The 23,725-nt window shown below is 39.8% G+C and overlaps 1 protein-coding gene across 1 annotated transcript; it reads right to left on the bottom strand.

The window, feature by feature from the left end:
* Positions 1-1,987: 1,987 nt before the first annotated feature.
* LOC115927882 lies at positions 1,988-22,942 on the bottom strand. Its single transcript, XM_030994189.1, has 7 exons — positions 22,776-22,942; positions 18,932-18,992; positions 18,466-18,518; positions 3,916-4,044; positions 3,138-3,343; positions 2,309-2,389; positions 1,988-2,161 (listed from the first exon to the last, which is right to left on the bottom strand). Exons 1-7 carry the CDS (start codon positions 22,870-22,872, stop codon positions 1,988-1,990), a joined length of 801 nt encoding a protein of 266 aa, XP_030850049.1. The 5' UTR covers positions 22,873-22,942.
* Between the last annotated feature and the right edge of the window lie 783 nt (positions 22,943-23,725).

Here is a 23,725-nt window from a genome sequence, read left to right on the forward strand (position 1 = left end):
GGAATGTCACCTGTAAAGATAGAGACAAAATGTGATACTGGATTAAGCTTTATGTCGTTTTTTTCTTTTATTAGATTTCATTACAAAGTATAGACCCTGAGGATGGGGGGGGGGGGGGGGTCATAACGCTGCCTGGTACGTATAATTATGTAGCCCCTTGTACATAGAAGTACTGGAATTTTCATTGGTTTAAACCACGCATCCCCGCCCCCCCCCCCTCCCCCCTCAGTACCTCTCATGAGGGCGTTTTACTAAGATGAACACAGGCACAGCCAGAGTTATCATGCGGGGAGTCGAGGTAAAGCACAAAACGACAAACTAACACGGATTTGCTTGATTGGTACAGCGTTTTAAATGTTCCAGCGACAAAATTAATGTCAAATCAATTGAATTGAAACTCAAACCGCATACCCCCCCCCCCCTCCTCCTGTCCATTACACAAATTCTTACAGCTATAAGCAACTTACGAATTCATCAGTCATTCACAATGAAACATTAACAAATAATTATTCAATGAAAATTATGATAAAATCAAATCATCTTACCATGCTCGTCGACGATATTCTGACAGATCGTGTCGTAACGGCTGGTCCCGACGAGTCTACTGAATGCATCGTCCCACCAGTGGACGAATTCTTTGTTAGCCTTTGAAGTCATCATACTTCCACCACCCGCTACGCAGATATTCGGAAAGTCCGCGGGAGAAATAGTTTCCAGGGCAGCGTCAAGTTGGGGAAGTCGGGCACTGAATGCGACGTCGACCTTTAAAGCAAAAATGCAAGATAAATGTTGTGTTAATTGACTGATTGCTAATTTTAAAAGTGCAAATAAAGCAAGTATATCTATGCTTTTGATTTGGGAGAATGTGGATTCAAGTCTTTATAGAAATATATAAGCACACTTAATCTCAGTTAAAAGTGTTTGCGATTGTCTATGCGCATGCATAAATAAATAAATTAAATAAATATAAATAGTAGTGATATACTACCATTCTCAATTCCCAATCAGTCACTATAACATCACTACAAATAGTCACCGCAAGTCACCACAAGTCACCAACATTCACCGATACAATCACTCAATTAACTTAACAATACATCATCACCATGCACCTCCACTAGTCTCCACCAATAACGGTAACCATCACCACCAGTCTCCACTATAAGTAGCCACTCCCACCGGTTGTCATTCATCATGACCATCCCCACAACCATAACACCACCACTACCACCACCACCACCACCAGTCTCCACTACCACCAGTCTCCACCACCACCAGTCGCCACCCCCACCGGTTGTCATTAGCGAGCTTTAGATTTTGACACCGAACGAACTCGACTACGAGTGACGTCATTATTAAGCTCGTCGTTGAATCTACGTTGGGTCTCCTCTTGCTAGCGCTTAAGATCGATTGTCACCCGACGCGGTGCCAATGTTTAAATGCATGCGCAGTGATGCGCAGTGATACGCAGTGATATGCGCGTGACAAGTTTTCTTTGTTACGTCATAGTTAGTCTGCACAGCTGTTCGAACCTCAGCTGTGCAGAAAACTCCTTAATTTCTTCAAAAAAGTGAAATTAAATAGGTTGAAGTAACGTGATTGATCAAATTCAAAGGTATTTGTTGTTTTCATTGCAGTCACAAATATCTTTTTGAATTATATTCTCAACAGATACTGTTGTCTGATGGCTGGCTTCGGCATTTGTGTCCAGCTCGTAGTCGTTGTGATCACTTCGAGATAAGCCTTAAATTTGCCCGACTCCCGTTGTGTCAATTCACAGACGACGGGCTAGAAGCAGGTGGCGCATGCGCAGTTACTCAAAGTGACGTCACTCGTAGTAGAGGTCGTTCGGTGTCGAAAATCTAAAGCTCGCTATTCATCACGACCATCCCCACCATCACCACCACCAGTTTCATCTGTCAACACTATCCCAAATCACCACCACTATTCTTTCACCACCATCATCACTGTCTTGTCCACGCCAACTCTACCACCTCCAAACACCCCTACCAGTCAAAACCACCACTACTTTTACACACCCACCACCACCACCACCACCACCACCACCACCACCGCCGCCGCCGCCATCACCACCGTCGCTACCACTCCATTCATCATTACCACCATCACAACTTACGGGCACTTTCCGTAAGAATGTTTTCTACCGAGACTTGGGAAGAACACATTCTTATGTGTACCGGAGATATCATTGAAACACATCAAATCTATGACACCCATATTGGATGTTTCCATGTTTGAAACCAAAATGAACATACCCTCTTAGACAGATTAAAATGATAAGACTTACATCTCCATTCTGCACGGCGGCGATCAGGTCTTTCGCGGTAACGTAGGTGATCTTTTGGCTATCGGATGGCAGATCTGCTCCCTGTAAGTAGCAAGAGAATGGAAAGAAAAATAGATTTTATTTGAACAAACTAAAATTGAAACTTAAGTAGGTCACTTCGTAAATAGCCCGTGTACAAAATGATCCTCAAAATAATGTGAAGAGAACTGTTAAATATTAAGAAGTCCCGTTTTGTGCATTTTAGAATAACCACTGCAATAGTGATGCTGAGAATAACTTTCGTTTGCCCTCTTAAAAAGAATACTTCCAGTTGTGTTTCACAGAATTTACTGTCATTAAAGTCTGTCAGTGCATAAATGAATAATGATTACATAACTTACATGAACACGTATCCAGCATTCGTCTCGATGGGTTTTTACACTTTTGTGCAACTAGGAATGTAATTAAATTTCATGCATAGTCTTTGTAAATTGCCTCATTACGAATGATTTCATTCACCTGTTACGAGACATGAAATAATTTATTCAATGGTCAGATTGCGAAAGTTAGATGTAGATGAAACCATGGAGACGATAGAGAGGGATGAATGATTGGGAGGGGAGATAAGGAGAGAGATATATAAGATAACATGATTAGAAAAGGGTTAGGAGAAGAATAAAAAAAGAAGGGGAGGGGGAGAATCGGGAGGAGGGAGGGAGATGAGAGTAGAAAAAACGGAACGAAACAGTGAGTCGAAGCATAGAACTATTTGTAATAGGTCCATGGTAGAAGTTAGTTCTTATATAAAATCTGTACAAGAATAAACATCACGATAATTATGTATCCATACCACGATGGGGAAGGACGAATCGGTGGTGAAACGAGACAGACAAGCCTCATCAGAGAACCACATTTCTAGGAAACCAACTTTGAGTCCTGAAAGATCGGAGTAATCCTGACTGCTTCCACTTTGGGCGTAGAGGGCGACCTTCCCCTTCTGGGAGAATGGTCGTGTGAAGTCGAAGGTTAGAAGACGATCATAGGTTTGGACCCATCCTAAGTTATAATGGAATGTAATAATATACATTTTGATTGTGCAGAAAGGAGTGTTCATTGTTAGTGCATAAAATCTAACATACCCAAATCCTCCTCTTAAAACGATGGTTCAACATAATGTACGATATTTGAAAATTATGATTGTTACCAATATGAAAATTAGTCGTAATGTTGTGTTTGAAAATGTATTTTAACCAAACTCCCTGGAATTATCAATCTTGATTTTCACAACATTTGGGCTTTAAAACTGAAACGACATTTCTATTACCCATGATATAACTTTAAAACAAAACAACAACAAAATGATCACATTAGGCGTTTGATAATTGGACGGCAAACGTTTTTCATACGTCATTAACTTGTGTTTTGCTTTATAGTCTGTTATTGCCTTAAAGTTTCCAAGTTTCCTTTTCCCATTAGAGCTATTTGTAAATATATTTTGACTGCAATGCGTACCTTTATATAATGAAGGTTATTTGGGTAATTTTGATAATCTTTTGCAAAAATTAATGAACTCAAGCATTTCAGAAGATATAAAACATAAACAATCATTAATGAGTATTGATTCTTACCTGTGCATGCGGTGTACCATTTGGCCATCAGACCGACTCCGCCGTGGGCTCTCTCGTTTGATCGGCTGTACCAACAGTTACTGTACAAATCCCATACCAACTCACAGTTCTTGTTGGCTATGTCACAAACTGAAAGTAAAACAGAAATGTCCATACTTTATATTATTATTTGATAATGGAATTATTCATTTCTATTTCATTTATTTATATATTATAGTACCCTTTTCCCCGCCACCCCCCACTCAGTATTAGTTAGGGTACGCATGCTTGTTCCCTCTTTTTGAATGCACCCCCTATCTGAGGACTGCCAACATTTCCGAACCCCCCCCCCCCCCCCTTTCGCGGGCTTTTCGCGGGCTTTTCCTGCCTTGGAGACCCCCCTAAATCATGAAAAATGCTCAATGTACCCCCTAAATTCGAAATAATTTCTCAGGAGTCCAAAGAGATGAGAGAAAAAAAGAAGAAAAAAACACCCCCTTTTTAAAGAAATCTCCGGGTGAAAAGTTAATACACCTCTTTTTTTACAATTCTCGGGCCGGACTTTGCCTCACGAAAAGTACCCCTTTACCGGACATTTTGGTAACACGCATGTGGTCCGTCCGTTCTCGGAGTGGGGGGGGGGGGCCTTTTCAAAGCGAATGTCGCTCTCGCAGGGGGGCCGTGTATGTACAATTAAAAAGACAACAAAAAAACATTACATAAAACATAACAATGAAAATGTAAGCATTAAGAACAAAATATTATGACCCCAGATTCATTTTGTTTAAAACAGGAATAAAGCATTGCTCTTTTAGAAGAAAAAAATACTTTAAAATTTGATAGAATGAATATGATTTGATTCTCAGAATGCATTTAAAATGGTAAGGTTTTCATATATCACGATAGACGATCTGCCTTCAAACAAAATAAATGGCAGACAAATGTATTGGAAAACTGCAATCATGAGTATTATAAGCTTATCAACTCATTTAATAAACACGAGCGCAAGGACTTTCAAATAATCAACCTTAGGCAATTTCATTAGCCTTGTCCGTCACATATATAAGGGAGTTTACAGATAGCACATGGTACAAATGACCCCCAAATATCCACAGATCTTTTACACATGGAGAAGTTCCACTTTGAGCATATTAGAATAATAACTGCCAAAGTCCTAGCTGTGCTTCATGAATACCTTTTATTTGCCCTCTTGAAAAGAATACTTCCACCTGCGTATCATAGAATGTACCGTTGGTGCATACATGAATAATGTTACATAACTTTCATGAGCGCATATCCAATATTCATCTCCTTGGGTTTTACCTTTTTGGTACAAATGACCTTTATCTGCCCATACGCAGATTGTATCTGTAAACTTCCTTATTACATTGATAGTCTGAACATGATTTTTACAGGCAGTACAATAGGACATTGAATTCGGATATGAATTAATTTGTTAAAAGTCTTTGTCATCGTGTACGTAGTGATGTTTCAAAGATTATTTTTCACAAGTTATTTTTTTACAAGCTCTGTAATTATTAGGATCTCTGTCCAGTAGTGCCGTGTTTGTGCCATCGAACTGGATCGACCAAATCAATTGATTCATAATATATATATGCAATATTGTTTTTTCCGTAACATGAGAGTAATTTTAATAGTTTCATACTATTAATTAAATGTAATGTTAACTGTAATTGTATAATTGTTTTAAATGGGGGGCACGCTACAAGAGTCCTATCTCGCACCCCGGGGCAACGTGTCTGACACGGCCGGTTGTAGCAACTACTCCGAAGATCAAGATTACATTGATCTTGATCTAAGGAGACACGAACGAACGAACAAGTTATCTTAAAGGCATAAATAGAATCGAGAGGTTTAAAAACAAGGACAAAAAATTAGAAAATTTGCACAAAGAAACAAAATGTCGGAAAGAAGTGATGCTGAATTCTATTTCAGTAAAGGTAATACATTTTATATTATGTCTTTCCGCTATATTACTCTTTCATGCTCGTCTGATGTGTTGTATCGTACGTGACATCTGATCACAAACAGCGCTCAAAACACGGGGGCGATGGACGATTCGCCCCCGTGAGCTCCATAATCGCCCCCGTCAGGTTGTCCACGGGGGCGATTGCAAAATTAAAAATCGCCCCCGTGGAATTATAAAATAAAGATTATCTTTTCTTATATAACTTTAACACAAAATTGAGTATCAATTTTCAAACCTTAAACTAATGAAATGGAACTTAGATGGCGCTTTCTCTCCCATCTCTATGAGTATTACCGATACAAACAACGGAAGCTCGCAGTGCAGCTAATGCGGCCGTCAGCAGTGGCTATACTGCGCCGGTAGAACCGGTGTGCACGCTGACGCCCAATATCTGCTGGAGCTGGAGACGATCGCGCAAGACTGAAACATGGAGAAGTTTTCGTTGTGAAAAGTGTGAATCCTCTGAAACCTGGTTGTTCTAAAAGACCAGCAAATGATGTAACTCGACCAATAAATCAATATTGAGAAGAAGATCAGCAAAGATGTTGCAGGGGCGGATCTAGGCGGTTTAGGGGGTTTAACCCCCCGATCCCCCTTGGGTTGCCTAGTGAAAATGTGATGTGTATAGGAAAACGCTATCATGTAGTAGTAGATGTCAGGAGATGCCAGGAAAACAGTAATAACGGGGGTTCAAAATAGCAACAACAAAAATCGCCTCGCCCCTATGCGGCTCGTGGACGATGCTCCACATCGTATTTGGGTTACCCCCCCCCCCCCCCCTTAGCAAAAAGCTTGATCCGGCGCCGTCCCTGTGTTTTGGAAGGATATGGTAAAGCATGTACACTGTTGGTCATAATGGTGGAATAATTATTTTTACCGCAATTTATTGATTGATTTTGACAATAATTTATTCCTAATAGATCTAGATAATAGCATACAATCTCAGATTTTATTGAATGACAATTGGGGAGTGTTCGTTTTGCGTGACTGCTAAAGCATGTGTGTACTACTATGCTAATGAACTAGGGGACCTAAGTCCTTAAGTCATAACTGACAGTAATGGGGATTAATGCCTCATAAAAGGGCACTAATATAATAGCACATCGACACGATTTTGATCCTGGGGGCTCACAGTAATGAGGCCATTGCTTAGCCAATGAATCATGACTGTACGCAGCGGGCGCTAGGGTACGTCGACGCCCCACAAAAACAAAATAACAAAGAAAGTGCAATAAATTTTCAATAATTGACTGCATTTTTCCCCGACCCCCAACATAAAAAAAAATCTTCTATGTGGGCATGCCTTTAACCATAATGCATGGCCCTACAGAGGAATATTTCCTTTTGGGGACTGGGGGAAAATGCAATGAATTATTGAAAATTTATTGCATTTTCTTAGTTTTTTTGTTTTTGTGGGGGCGTCGACGTACCCTAGCGCCCGCTGCGTATAGTCATGAGTTATTGGCTAAGCAATGGCCTCGTTACTGTGAGCCCCCAGGATCAAAACCGTGTCGATGTGCTATATTAGTGCCCTTTTATGAGGCATTAATCCCCATTACTGTCAGTTATGACTTAATGACGTAGGTCCCCTAGTTGATTAGCATAGTAGCACACACACATGCTTTAGCAGTCACGCAAAACAAACACTCCCCAATTGTCATTCAATAAAATCTGAGAATGTATACTATTATCTAGATCTATTAGGAATAAATCATTGTCAAAATCATTCCATAAATTGGGGTAAAAATAATTATTCCACCATAATGACCAACAGTGTAAATAAGGTTGTTCCGAATAATGAGGAGGACATTATGTGCAGAACGGGAAGAAATGGAGAGAATGTCATCACGGGCAGGCGCGGATCCAGCATTTCTTAAGGGGGGGGGGGGCAAATTTGAAATTATGCGAGCCAAATATTGGTACGTAATGGTGACCAGCATTGACGTAATGAGGGGGGGTGCAGGGAGGGGCGATTTTCCCACTCCCTCCTCCACAAAGCGCCGAAGCTTTGACGTTCAATTAAATCATTAGTGAAAGAAGGCGATTCGTTGCCCGTTCTCGAAAATAATCCTCGTCTGAATTCAGTTTTACCCCCCCCCCCCCCTCTTGCACGAAGCGCGGAAGCTTTGACGTTTCATTAAAGTATTAGAGAAAGAAGACGATTCGTATTACCATTCTCGACTCGTAATCCTTGTCTGAATTCAGTTTCCCCCTCGAGCGCGATATGCGGAAGCTCTGACGTTCCGTTAATTATTAGAGAAATAAGACGTTTCGTTGTACCGTTCTCCAAAATAATGCTCGTCTGAATTCGTTTTACCCCCCCCCCCCCCCCCCCCCCCCGTCCGCGCGAAGCGCGGAAGCTTTGACGTTCAATTAAATCATTAGAGAAAGAAGACGATTCGTTGTACCTTTCTCGACTCTTAATCCTTGTCTAAATTCAGCCCCCCTCTTGCACGAAGCGCGGAAGCTTTGACGTTTCATTAAAGTATTAGAGAAAGAAGACGACTCGTTGTACCATTCTCGACTCTTAATCCTTGTCTGAATTCGGTTCCCCCCCTCCCGCGCGAAGCGCGAAAGCTTTGACGTTTTATTAAAATTATTAAAGAAAGAAGACGATTCGCTGTACCGTTCTCGAATCGGCTCAAGGGTTTTAGGCACTAAATTACGGTCAGATGAGTATTCAGGGGCCCGCCTTAGGGCCCTCGGTTGGGTCCAGGGCCGGAGTCCCGGAAGCTCAGGGGTTTTAGGCGTTTAATTACGGAAAATATCTTATTTTGTTGTAACACTGGCAGGTAACTATTTTTTCTTTCTTGCTCTCTTTCTTTCCACTTCTGTTTATATACTATTTCAAAAAGAGTTGAGGGGGGGGGGACCTCGAGGCTTCCGATCCCCACCGTTCCGCGGGCCCTGACGTGTAGGCCCCTAGACATCTCAATAAGCATATTTCTTGCCTGGCTGTAAATTTAGGAATTTGTCATTTTACAACAAACGCATAAAAAAGTATAATTTACTAAAAATCTCGGAAAATTATGTCATTTCAGCATTATGTGTAATCCACCTTTATGGAATTAGAAATAAGCCACGTTTGAATTTTATTTCCCCCGAGCCCCCTCCCCAATCAGTACGCCAGTGCCCCCCCCCCCTGATTTACACTTTGTTGGCAACTAATCTCCCCTACCTTTTTTCTTTCCCTTTCTCTCCTCTTTCCATTTCCCTTCCCTTTCTTCTCTCTCTTTTAGGTTTGCTGGGGGGGGGGGGAAGGCAAGGTCCTTTCGGCCCCCACCCTTCTCCACACGTTGCTGGCGGGATTAAGCGCAACTGATACATCTCCCCTTCTTTTCACCCTTTTTTTTCTTCTTCTTCCTCTTTTTTGGTCCCTTTTAGCTCTCCTTTTTTCCTTTTCCTTCCTTCTCTCTTTTTTTAGCGAGGGCGGGGGGAGGGAAAGGCCTTTTGCCCCACCCCCATCCCGATCCGCAACTGGTTGGCGGGAAAATTGCAACTGATATCCCCCTTCTTTTCTTTACTTTTTCCTCAATGTTACTTCCCTTTATCACCTCTTCAGTGACTGGTCCCTCAGAAACTAGTGCTAAGCCAGTCACAGAGAATTCATGATTTCAACAAAATGCCTGTCAGTGCATTGTAAATTTGATTTTTCTTCAAATTTCATTTAAAAATCTTTTCATATTTGATAAATATGGTGCATTGGCATATGGGCTATGGTTGGAGCGTTGAATGCGTTGAACAGCGTTGGCGTATTATGTGGATTTATCATATTCTTTTCTGAATATTTTCAGCGAATTGAATAATATTGAAAAGGATGCAATTCATAGTTGTACTCGATAATTCTCACTTAACATATTCTTTCTCTCTCTCTCTCTCTCTCTCTCTCTCTCTCTCTCTCCCTGTCTTGCATAAAGAAAATATGAAAATAATATTTTGCCTTGATTAAGAAAAATTGAAAAAATTTATCAGTATTAAACAGGGAGAAGAAAAGGGGAGGAAATTTATCAAAACAAACATTGACGAATCCAATTCAGTGTTCTTTCGTGATGCATAAGAATGAAAGTACATTAAAAGGTGAAATAATAAATTGAAGAGCGATGATAAATCAATTCTTTGACGTTGTTTGATTGAATAAAAAATAATGAAACAATATGGTCTCAGGGTCATATATCTTCGAATATTAGAAAGTTTGATCCACCAGCGTGTTGTTGAACACTATTTGCAATTTAATTTTAATGCGGTGACTTGTCGGTTACGAGCAGAAGGTCATTTCAGGCTTATACATTCTATAATACTATCAACATATATCTGGATAGAGACACTTCGTCACATCAAGCTACGAGAAAGTATATCATCTCACAGAATTCTACTCAAACACCGCATCGAAATTCTTGTCACCCTTTTTTTTTCTTCTTCCTCTTTTTTGGTCCCTTTTAGCTCTCCTTTTTCCCTTTTCTTTCCTTCCCTCTCTCTTTTTTTTTTAGCGGGGACGGGGGCGGGGGCGGGGGCGGGGGGAGGCAAAGGCCTTTTGCCCCACCCCCATCCTCAACTTTTTGGCAGGAAAATGGCAACTGATATCCCCCTTCTTTTATTTACTTCTTCCTCAATTTTCCTTCCCTTTATCTCCTCTTTTCCTTTTTTCTTTCCATTTCCTTCCTTCCTTCTCTCTTATTTTTTTTATTGGGGGGAGGCATTAGCCTGGGAGGCAAGGCCCTTTCGCCCCCCGATCTCCTTCTTCCCCCTTTTCTTTTCTTCTTCCTCTTCTTTCTTTCCCTTTCTCTCCTCTTTCCCTTTCCCTCTTTTCCTTCTCTCTCTCTCTCTCTCTCTCTCTCTCTCTCTCTCTCTCTTTTGAGGAAGGGGGGGGGGGGGGGTAAGGCCCGCTCACCCCTCTGGATCCGCGCCTGCATCTACCTTATATCTACTAACGTTAAACCCTTATAATGGATCTAGAAGATTGATTGACCTGGTCTCAGTGACGGGTAAACTTTTTTTTTCTCAATTACTTGGTCTAACCATGAAAACCGTCTAATTTTACTTTAGATTTCAAACAGTAACAGTTACGACCTAAATTAGGCCTAAGGCCAAGGGCTGTACTCTACATTTTAATAACAAATTAACGTTAACGTTAGACTTAACTTAAACTATTGTTTCTCTATGATACAAGTCGGAAAGGAACACCATCTTCAACAAAAACAAGAAAATCTTTCCCCCTTTTTTCCCCCTTCTTTTTTTCCCAGGGGGGGGGGGGGGGCCCCCACCCTTCTCCACACGTTGCTGGCGGGATTAATCGCAACTGATCTATCTCCCCTTCTTTTCATCCTTTTTTTTTCTTCTTCCTCTTTTTTAGTCCCTTTTAGCTCTCCTTTTTTCCTTTTCCTTCCTTCTCTCTTTTTTTTTAGCGGGGGCGGGGGAGGGAAAGGCCTTTTGCCCCACCCCCATCCCGATCCGCAACTGGTTGGCGGGGAAATTGCAACTGATATCCCCCTTCTTTTCTTTACTTTTTCCTCAATTTTACTTCCCTTTATCACCTCTTCAGTGAATGGTCCCTCAGAAACTAGTGCTAAGCCAGTCACAGAGAATTCATGATTTCAACAAAATGCCTGTCAGTGCATTGTAAATTTGATTTTTCTTCAAATTTCATTTAAAAATCTTTTCATATTTGATAAATATGGTGCATTGGCATATGGGCTATGGTTGGAGCGTTGAATGCGTTGAACAGCGTTGGCGTATTATGTGGATTTATCATATTCTTTTCTGAATATTTTCAGCGAATTGAATAATATTGAAAAGGATGCAATTCATAGTTGTACTCGATAATTCTCACTTAACATATTCTTTCTCTCTCTCTCTCTCTCTCTCTCTCTCTCTCTCTCTCTCTCCCCTGTCTTGCATAAAGAAAATATGAAAATAATATTTTGCCTTGATTAAGAAAAATTGAAAAAATTTATCAGTATTAAACAGGGAGAAGAAAAGGGGAGGAAATTTATCAAAACAAACATTGACGAATCCAATTCAGTGTTCTTTCGTGATGCATAAGAATGAAAGTACATTAAAAGGTGAAATAATAAATTGAAGAGCGATGATAAATCAATTCTTTGACGTTGTTTGATTGAATAAAAAATAATGAAACAATATGGTCTCAGGGTCATATATCTTCGAATATTAGAAAGTTTGATCCACCAGCGTGTTGTTGAACACTATTTGCAATTTAATTTTAATGCGGTGACTTGTCGGTTACGAGCAGAAGGTCATTTCAGGCTTATACATTCTATAATACTATCAACATATATCTGGATAGAGACACTTCGTCACATCAAGCTACGAGAAAGTATATCATCTCACAGAATTCTACTCAAACACCGCATCGAAATTCTTGTCACCCTTTTTTTTTCTTCTTCCTCTTTTTTGGTCCCTTTTAGCTCTCCTTTTTCCCTTTTCTTTCCTTCCCTCTCTCTTTTTTTTTTAGCGGGGACGGGGGCGGGGGCGGGGGCGGGGGGAGGCAAAGGCCTTTTGCCCCACCCCCATCCTCAACTTTTTGGCAGGAAAATGGCAACTGATATCCCCCTTCTTTTATTTACTTCTTCCTCAATTTTCCTTCCCTTTATCTCCTCTTTTCCTTTTTTCTTTCCATTTCCTTCCTTCCTTCTCTCTTATTTTTTTTATTGGGGGGAGGCATTAGCCTGGGAGGCAAGGCCCTTTCGCCCCCCGATCTCCTTCTTCCCCCTTTTCTTTTCTTCTTCCTCTTCTTTCTTTCCCTTTCTCTCCTCTTTCCCTTTCCCTCTTTTCCTTCTCTCTCTCTCTCTCTCTCTCTCTCTCTCTCTCTCTCTCTCTCTTTTGAGGAAGGGGGGGGGGGGGTAAGGCCCGCTCACCCCTCTGGATCCGCGCCTGCATCTACCTTATATCTACTAACGTTAAACCCTTATAATGGATCTAGAAGATTGATTGACCTGGTCTCAGTGACGGGTAAACTTTTTTTTTCTCAATTACTTGGTCTAACCATGAAAACCGTCTAATTTTACTTTAGATTTCAAACAGTAACAGTTACGACCTAAATTAGGCCTAAGGCCAAGGGCTGTACTCTACATTTTAATAACAAATTAACGTTAACGTTAGACTTAACTTAAACTATTGTTTCTCTATGATACAAGTCGGAAAGGAACACCATCTTCAACAAAAACAAGAAAATCTTTCCCCCTTTTTTCCCCCTTCTTTTTTTCCCAGGGGGGGGGGGGGGGGCGGCCCCCACCCTTCTCCACACGTTGCTGGCGGGATTAATCGCAACTGATCTATCTCCCCTTCTTTTCATCCTTTTTTTTTCTTCTTCCTCTTTTTTAGTCCCTTTTAGCTCTCCTTTTTTCCTTTTCCTTCCTTCTCTCTTTTTTTTTAGCGGGGGCGGGGGAGGGAAAGGCCTTTTGCCCCACCCCCATCCCGATCCGCAACTGGTTGGCGGGGAAATTGCAACTGATATCCCCCTTCTTTTCTTTACTTTTTCCTCAATTTTACTTCCCTTTATCACCTCTTCAGTGAATGGTCCCTCAGAAACTAGTGCTAAGCCAGTCACAGAGAATTCATGATTTCAACAAAATGCCTGTCAGTGCATTGTAAATTTGATTTTTCTTCAAATTTCATTTAAAAATCTTTTCATATTTGATAAATATGGTGCATTGGCATATGGGCTATGGTTGGAGCGTTGAATGCGTTGAACAGCGTTGGCGTATTATGTGGATTTATCATATTCTTTTCTGAATATTTTCAGCGAATTGAATAATATTGAAAAGGATGCAATTCATAGTTGTACTCGATAATTCTCACTTAACATATTCTTTCTCTCTCTCTCTCTCTCTCTCTCTCTCTCTCTCTCCCTGTCTTGCATAAAGAAAATATGAAAATAATATTTTGCCTTGATTAAGAAAAATTGAAAAAATTTATCAGTATTAAACAGGGAGAAGAAAAGGGGAGGAAATTTATCAAAACAAACATTGACGAATCCAATTCAGTGTTCTTTCGTGATGCATAAGAATGAAAGTACATTAAAAGGTGAAATAATAAATTGAAGAGCGATGATAAATCAATTCTTTGACGTTGTTTGATTGAATAAAAAATAATGAAACAATATGGTCTCAGGGTCATATATCTTCGAATATTAGAAAGTTTGATCCACCAGCGTGTTGTTGAACACTATTTGCAATTTAATTTTAATGCGGTGACTTGTCGGTTACGAGCAGAAGGTCATTTCAGGCTTATACATTCTATAATACTATCAACATATATCTGGATAGAGACACTTCGTCACATCAAGCTACGAGAAAGTATATCATCTCACAGAATTCTACTCAAACACCGCATCGAAATTCTTGTCACCCTTTTTTTTTCTTCTTCCTCTTTTTTGGTCCCTTTTAGCTCTCCTTTTTCCCTTTTCTTTCCTTCCCTCTCTCTTTTTTTTTTAGCGGGGACGGGGGCGGGGGCGGGGGCGGGGGGAGGCAAAGGCCTTTTGCCCCACCCCCATCCTCAACTTTTTGGCAGGAAAATGGCAACTGATATCCCCCTTCTTTTATTTACTTCTTCCTCAATTTTCCTTCCCTTTATCTCCTCTTTTCCTTTTTTCTTTCCATTTCCTTCCTTCCTTCTCTCTTATTTTTTTTATTGGGGGGAGGCATTAGCCTGGGAGGCAAGGCCCTTTCGCCCCCCGATCTCCTTCTTCCCCCTTTTCTTTTCTTCTTCCTCTTCTTTCTTTCCCTTTCTCTCCTCTTTCCCTTTCCCTCTTTTCCTTCTCTCTCTCTCTCTCTCTCTCTCTCTCTCTCTCTCTCTCTCTCTCTTTTGAGGAAGGGGGGGGGGGGGTAAGGCCCGCTCACCCCTCTGGATCCGCGCCTGCATCTACCTTATATCTACTAACGTTAAACCCTTATAATGGATCTAGAAGATTGATTGACCTGGTCTCAGTGACGGGTAAACTTTTTTTTTCTCAATTACTTGGTCTAACCATGAAAACCGTCTAATTTTACTTTAGATTTCAAACAGTAACAGTTACGACCTAAATTAGGCCTAAGGCCAAGGGCTGTACTCTACATTTTAATAACAAATTAACGTTAACGTTAGACTTAACTTAAACTATTGTTTCTCTATGATACAAGTCGGAAAGGAACACCATCTTCAACAAAAACAAGAAAATCTTTCCCCCTTTTTTCCCCCTTCTTTTTTTCCCAGGGGGGGGGGGGGGGGCGGCCCCCACCCTTCTCCACACGTTGCTGGCGGGATTAATCGCAACTGATCTATCTCCCCTTCTTTTCATCCTTTTTTTTTCTTCTTCCTCTTTTTTAGTCCCTTTTAGCTCTCCTTTTTTCCTTTTCCTTCCTTCTCTCTTTTTTTTTAGCGGGGGCGGGGGAGGGAAAGGCCTTTTGCCCCACCCCCATCCCGATCCGCAACTGGTTGGCGGGGAAATTGCAACTGATATCCCCCTTCTTTTCTTTACTTTTTCCTCAATTTTACTTCCCTTTATCACCTCTTCAGTGAATGGTCCCTCAGAAACTAGTGCTAAGCCAGTCACAGAGAATTCATGATTTCAACAAAATGCCTGTCAGTGCATTGTAAATTTGATTTTTCTTCAAATTTCATTTAAAAATCTTTTCATATTTGATAAATATGGTGCATTGGCATATGGGCTATGGTTGGAGCGTTGAATGCGTTGAACAGCGTTGGCGTATTATGTGGATTTATCATATTCTTTTCTGAATATTTTCAGCGAATTGAATAATATTGAAAAGGATGCAATTCATAGTTGTACTCGATAATTCTCACTTAACATATTCTTTCTCTCTCTCTCTCTCTCTCTCTCTCTCTCTCTCTCCCTGTCTTGCATAAAGAAAATATGAAAATAATATTTTGCCTTGATTAAGAAAAATTGAAAAAATTTATCAGTATTAAACAGGGAGAAGAAAAGGGGAGGAAATTTATCAAAACAAACATTGACGAATCCAATTCAGTGTTCTTTCGTGATGCATAAGAATGAAAGTACATTAAAAGGTGAAATAATAAATTGAAGAGCGATGATAAATCAATTCTTTGACGTTGTTTGATTGAATAAAAAATAATGAAATAATATGGTCTCAGGGTCATATATCTTCGAATATTAGAAAGTTTGATCCACCAGCGTGTTGTTGAACACTATTTGCAATTTAATTTTAATGCGGTGACTTGTCGGTTACGAGCAGAAGGTCATTTCAGGCTTATACATTCTATAATACTATCAACATATATCTGGATAGAGACACTTCGTCACATCAAGCTACGAGAAAGTATATCATCTCACAGAATTCTACTCAAACACCGCATCGAAATTCTTGTCACCCTTTTTTTTTCTTCTTCCTCTTTTTTGGTCCCTTTTAGCTCTCCTTTTTCCCTTTTCTTTCCTTCCCTCTCTCTTTTTTTTTTAGCGGGGACGGGGGCGGGGGCGGGGGCGGGGGGAGGCAAAGGCCTTTTGCCCCACCCCCATCCTCAACTTTTTGGCAGGAAAATGGCAACTGATATCCCCCTTCTTTTATTTACTTCTTCCTCAATTTTCCTTCCCTTTATCTCCTCTTTTCCTTTTTTCTTTCCATTTCCTTCCTTCCTTCTCTCTTATTTTTTTTATTGGGGGGAGGCATTAGCCTGGGAGGCAAGGCCCTTTCGCCCCCCGATCTCCTTCTTCCCCCTTTTCTTTTCTTCTTCCTCTTCTTTCTTTCCCTTTCTCTCCTCTTTCCCTTTCCCTCTTTTCCTTCTCTCTCTCTCTCTCTCTCTCTCTCTCTCTCTCTCTCTCTCTTTGAGGAAGGGGGGGGGGGGGGGTAAGGCCCGCTCACCCCTCTGGATCCGCGCCTGCATCTACCTTATATCTACTAACGTTAAACCCTTATAATGGATCTAGAAGATTGATTGACCTGGTCTCAGTGACGGGTAAACTTTTTTTTTCTCAATTACTTGGTCTAACCATGAAAACCGTCTAATTTTACTTTAGATTTCAAACAGTAACAGTTACGACCTAAATTAGGCCTAAGGCCAAGGGCTGTACTCTACATTTTAATAACAAATTAACGTTAACGTTAGACTTAACTTAAACTATTGTTTCTCTATGATACAAGTCGGAAAGGAACACCATCTTCAACAAAAACAAGAAAATCTTTCCCCCTTTTTTCCCCCTTCTTTTTTTCCCAGGGGGGGGGGGGCGGCCCCCACCCTTCTCCACACGTTGCTGGCGGGATTAATCGCAACTGATCTATCTCCCCTTCTTTTCATCCTTTTTTTTTCTTCTTCCTCTTTTTTAGTCCCTTTTAGCTCTCCTTTTTTCCTTTTCCTTCCTTCTCTCTTTTTTTTTAGCGGGGGCGGGGGAGGGAAAGGCCTTTTGCCCCACCCCCATCCCGATCCGCAACTGGTTGGCGGGGAAATTGCAACTGATATCCCCCTTCTTTTCTTTACTTTTTCCTCAATTTTACTTCCCTTTATCACCTCTTCAGTGAATGGTCCCTCAGAAACTAGTGCTAAGCCAGTCACAGAGAATTCATGATTTCAACAAAATGCCTGTCAGTGCATTGTAAATTTGATTTTTCTTCAAATTTCATTTAAAAATCTTTTCATATTTGATAAATATGGTGCGTTGGCATATGGGCTATGATTGGAGCGTTGAATGCGTTGAACAGCGTCGGCGTATTATGTGGATTTATCATATTCATATTCTGAATATTTTCAGCGAATTGAATAATATTGAAAAGGATGCAATTCATAGTTGTACTCGATAATTCTCACTTAACATATTCTTTCTCTCTCTCTCTCTCTCTCTCTCTCTCTCCCTGTCTTGCATAAAGAAAATATGAAAATAATATTTTGCCTTGATTAAGAAAAATTGAAAATTTTATCAGTATTAAACAGGGAGAAGGAAAGGGGAGGAAATTAATCAAAACAAACATTGACGAATCCAATTCAGTGTTCTTTCATGATGCATAAGAATGAAAGTACATACAAAGGTGAAATAATAAATTGAAGAGCGATGATAAATCAATTCTTTGACGTTGTTTGATTGAATAAAAAATAATGAAACAATATGGTTTCAGGGTCATATATCTTCGAATATTAGAAAGTTTCATCTACCAGCGTGTTGTTGAACACTATTTGCAATTTAATTTTAATGCGGTGACTTGTCGGTTACGAGCAGAAGGTCATTTCAGGCTTCTATATTCTATAATACTATCAACAGATATCTGGATAGAGACACTTCGTCATATCAAGCTACGAGAAAGTATATCATCATCTCACAGAATTCTACTCGAACACCGCATCGAAATTCTTTTCACCCTTTTTGTTTCTTCTTCCTCTTTTTTGGTCCCTTTTAGCTCTCCTTTTTTCCTTTTCCTTCCTTCTCTCTCTCTTTTTTTTTTTTTTGGAGTTTCATGGGTACCAATCCAATGGAAATTTGTATTAAAACAAGAGCCCCCGCCAGCACTAAAAGAGCCCCGTGAGAAGGCTCACGGGGGCTCTTTTTTGTTGGAAGAGCCCCCGTGGACAAAAATTTATTTTGAGCCCTGATCACAAAGATGTAAAAATTCCTTGGATACCTGCATCGATGATGTCGGCATTGTATCCTTTGATCTGATGTGTTACAGGGTCCCTGAAATAAAAGAAAACAAAAAATGAAGTGGAGAATTGGCTTTGCAAAGAAATCAATGCATTAAGGTAACTATGAAACACATACAAAAAATAGAATTTAAAAAGGTAAAGAAATTGTTAGCAAATATTGCTCGGTATACAGTAGTTCTAGTATAGGGGTCAAAGATATATCTGAATGACTGAAAATCATAATGATGGAAAGACAGAAGCTTTTTTTCTTCTTTTTTTCCTCGAAATTAATTGTTTATTCTGTGGGCTGTTGGTCTACTTGGATGTCCAAGTTTATCACGCTTAGTCTGTCATTAAAATTAAATCTGGGGAGTAACTATATTTCCATCTATTTGATTACATCCCAGACCTGCATACTGGGTACAAAATATAGTCACATATCTTTAGAAACGAGTGTTTACTTACAGATATTCCAATCGGTTGTCATAGTCACTAACCGCGAAGAGCCAAACCTCATCATCAGAAGCTGTAAAAGAGTAACAGAGGAAGATAGCGAGAGAGAGAGAGAGAGAGAGAATGAGAGAGAGAGATAATAAGAAAGAGAGAATGAGAGAGAGAGAAAAAAAAATAATGAGAAAGAGGGACAGAGAGAGATAATGAGAAAGAGAGAGAGAATGAGAAAGAGAGAAAGAGAGAGAATGAGAGAGAGATAATGAGAAAGGGAGAATGAGAGAGAGGGAGAGATAATGAGAAAGAGGGAAAGAGAGAGAATGAGAGAGAGAGAGAGAGAGAGAGAGAGGGAGAAAGAGAGAAAGAATGAGAAAGCTGTTTAATAGGAAAAACTCTTTGCAATATTTGATTTATAAATACCTAACAATATTAGGCTTTTGTGTCCAACTATATTATTTGGTCAAATCAATTTTATCGGCCAAATTAGATATTAGAGAAGATTATTATCATAAAATGTAATGCACAATTTGAGTTTGATGCTTGAAATGGGTAGGTCTAATGTTTGTGACACAACTGCAATAATTGTTGCCAATTTGGCAACCCATAGGCCTAATGATCTGTGGAAAATAAACTCAAAATCATGAATAGAATTTCGGTTTGATAAACGACAAATCATACATTTTTTATAACTTTAGTTTCTTATTCATTTCTTATTCGTATCGTATCATTGTTATACCAATCAGTCCGTGACTCGTTTGGTTGAACAAAAGTGTTAGTAGGAAATCTTTAAATTGATTGAGCATCCCTTTCTGTTAAAGGGAATACAGTATCTAAACTCGAATGCCATACATTTCGTAAGCTGTACCCCAACTCCGACTTGGGTTAAAATAACAATTCATAACATAATCACTGACGATTTAAATAATATGATAACAATACTAATACTTAAGTGTAGGAAATCTTTAAATTGATTGATTATCCCTTTCTGTTGAAGGGAATACAGCATCTAAACTCGAATGCCATAAACGTCGAGAGCTGTACCCCAATTTCTTTGCAAACTAAAGATGCAGACGGCCTTCGACGAAGGATAAAGGCGATAAATCGAAAACGTCCAAATGGCAAAAACTGGGAACCAACGTATGGAGATAGGGTTTGCTCATATCACTTTCGAGATGGACAACCTAGTGCAGCGTGGCCAGACCCAACAATGAATCTGGGATACAGCTCAGCACAACATAGTCTTCACATAAATCTCCTCGTCTGCCTCCAAGAGAAAGACCTCAGTGCCCAGAAAAGAAGAAATCAACAAGTAAACGGAAGAGAAAGATAGTCGACTTGCGGGTCGACTTGACAGGAGATCCTGACTCACATGATACCTCTACGGCTGAGGAGCACCAAGAAGTTAGTGAGACAGCTTCAAGTAAAGAAAAGAGAAAATCAACATGTAAACGGAAGAGAAAGGATGTCGACTTGACAGGAGATCCTGACTTTCATGGATCCTCTACTCTTGATGAGCACCAAGAAATTGATGAGACAGCTTCAAGTAATAGGGAGAAAATATCTGATCATATTGTTGGTGCACATCTCACTGATCACAATTATGGGCTATATTGTGATAACAGATTATGTACCTGCCTTGGGTGTGTTGCAAAGCAAAAACAAATTGAAGTTCTACAACAGAGGAATAGTCATTTACAGGCAAAGCTAAAAGCTGCAAAGAAACAGCATGGTAAGAAAGGTGATGTTGATATGACTATTGTTGTCACGAGAACTGATAAAACTGTCAGATTGTACTCTGGATTTGAATCCAAAAAGTCACGAGTAATATGTCCTTTCCTTTTATTCGTCTGATGAAAGGGACATAATGTTTCTGGTGATTTGTTGAACTATTTGATTGGAGCCAAGGAGCCCTATGTCTATATTAATTAAGAGAAGCAAACATAGGCTGTGCAGGAATACAGTAATTGTGCTAGTCAAATGCACGGGTATGAACTGGTTAGTGTTTATTTCTGTCTTGAGGCTAGCTTAACCTGATACATTTATTAGAATATCATATATTGAATGTACCTCTTTATATCTTGTATCAGGGCTGAACATTTATGAAATAAATAAAACATGCACATGTGAAATTGACTAACTACATTGTATGTATGTCGGGTTCCAAAGTATTACAAATTTACTGTTTTTCTATTCACATTTACAGGTGTATTTTCTTGGGCTATAGGAATACATTTTTTTTTAAATAATTGAACTGTGCTATTTACCAAAGTATTGTATGTTTTGTGTGTGCTTATATTTTTATCAAGACAGAAAATAGGATTTTTGTATCCTTATGCAATAATAAAGCAACTAACTACATCTGATATGCAGCTCAAAGAGATATCTTGATCATGGGAATAGTTACATTTCTCATCTTATATTTCTGTTGTAAATAGTGACAGAGAGAGGTTTTCTTCTCCAAGCCGAAATCAGATTTCCGCATGTAGAACACGTGATCGGACTTACAATCGATTGTATCTCTTTCTGCAACGGGGCCCAGAAGTGATTACTGTTCTTTTACTACTATAAGTTCCAATCGATGTGCATTCTAGTATTCTTGTATGTCCTGTAGAGTAGTATTAATTTAGTTTTTGTACAATATATTTGCTGTCCCCAAATTATTTGGTGGAATTGATGAAATAAATGAAGATAACATTTTCAGTAGTCATCTTCATTTATAAGAATAAATTGGTGTTGATTCCCTGACTAAAGCTGTCAAAGTTTGTTCTCTTGCCTTTACTTCATGCAAGAAAAGCATACTGTATTCAAAGGTATAATTGTAGATTTTACCTTTTTTGTACCTCAAATTAGAATGTTGATGTTTGCCAACAGCCCAACATGGTATATTACACGCACATTGTATTACTTCTTTATATTACTTGTTACTTTTGTCTAGATATTGCAGAAGGTAAACCGCATATATATGGCAACAGTGTCATATGTGGTTATTTTCTCTTACCCACTATGCATAGTGGAAACTGAAACCGGTCATTCATGTTGTCAATAAAAATGTGATTTTGATATGAAAACAAATTGTTTGATCTTATGATTTTATTGGTTATAATGTGATGTAAAGAGTGCATGTGCACCCTGCAATGTGCAATTATACACCATATAAAGGTTGCAAATCTGCACCCCTAAAGGTGCTGGCTTGCATCCCAAGGGGTGTATGTATGCATCCTTTAGGGAACATTGTGGACCCCAAACCCCTGCACCCTATATGGGACAAGTCTGCACCCCAAACTGGGGTGCAAACGAGCTCCTTTAGAGGTGCAGACCGCTGCTACAATAGCAGCCACCTATAGGGTGCAAGTCTGCACCCCAAATAGGGTTGCAATTTTGCACCCCAATTGGGGGTGCAAAATTGCACCCTATAGGTGGCTGCTATTGTAGCAGCGGTCTGCACCCCTAAGGGTGCTCGTTTGCACCTCTAAGGGTACTCTTTTTGCACCTCTAAGGGTGCAAGTCTGCACCCCAAATAAGGGTGCAATTTTGCACCCCAATTGGGGTTGCAAAATTGCACCCTATAGGTGGCCGCTATTGTAGCAGCGGTCTGTACCCTATAGGGTGCAAATTTGTACCATTATTTTTTAGTGTGTATAAAAACATCCCCTTTCGAACCCCCGCCTTATACCCAATTATATGATTATTGATGTACTATTATTACAGAGCACAATAGTCCTTATCCTGTAGTTATGTAGGTGGGGGCAACTACCAATGCCCCCCTCCTCCACACTCCCACATTACTCTCGGACGCTCCTGGATCATACAAATTACATGAAGCCAAGAAATTAGGCAACATACATAAATATATACTTACAATTGGGCTTGAGGACCACGCCCACCGTGGCTGTGATGAAGGCACAGCACACCAGTAGAACCACCACACAGAACTTGTTGTTATTGTTGGACGACATCTTTAATCAATCTCCTCGAAATTTGGTTCCACCCTTTTAATTTTGTTTCACTGAGAAAACTAATGATATTAAAATGGTATATAGCGATGCTGTTATAACACAAATCGTTTGCTATGCTACAAAAAGCAACGTTAAATGGTTCCAAATCTATTAAAGCCACAGCTCTAGGAAGAGTGATCTGATCTTGCGCCCGACACTGGTCTCCAACTTGATGCAACTCCCTTCGCTAGCACAGATCTCAGCACTATATAATGGGAGCTTGTTGGCGCACACAAAAGTTTTCACTGGGGGGGGGGGGGCACCTATTATAGCTTGGCACTTGTATAGGTGCATACGTATGATTGTGGCCTGAGCGGTGTTATAAGCATGGCTTATCATTATTGCGCAATGGAAGACATTATGGCACTGCGCATTTTTATTTGGTCTGGTAGGCGGATTTCGCAAATTTATGGGCAATCGCTTCAGCTTTCTTTTTATATTTTGAACTAACGGTAGATAATTCGAAATAAGCGTGGAAAAGCATAATCTTACAGCAGATAAGAGAAAGTTTTTGTGTAACGTGAATTTTTTTTTAGAGATGGTCGGACTCGTACGTCACGTGGAATGTAGGCTATCATACGCCATGTGATTTGTTAATTATTATTATTTTAAAATAAAATAAATGGTAGTTTATGATTCATGAAAATTCTCCATATATTCACCCTCTTCTCGTATTATGAATAGCGGTCCTTATGAGTACTGACCCCAATCTAATTATGAATAGCGCCCCTCTTCATATTTATGAATAGCGACCCCAGTTTCGTATATGAATAGAGATCCTTAAGAGTAATGACCCTCAATGTGAATTATGAAT

This window comes from Strongylocentrotus purpuratus, unplaced genomic scaffold, assembly GCF_000002235.5.
Source record: "Strongylocentrotus purpuratus isolate Spur 01 unplaced genomic scaffold, Spur_5.0 spur5_scaffold_21, whole genome shotgun sequence".
NCBI classification, from domain to species: Eukaryota; Metazoa; Echinodermata; class Echinoidea; order Camarodonta; family Strongylocentrotidae; genus Strongylocentrotus; species Strongylocentrotus purpuratus.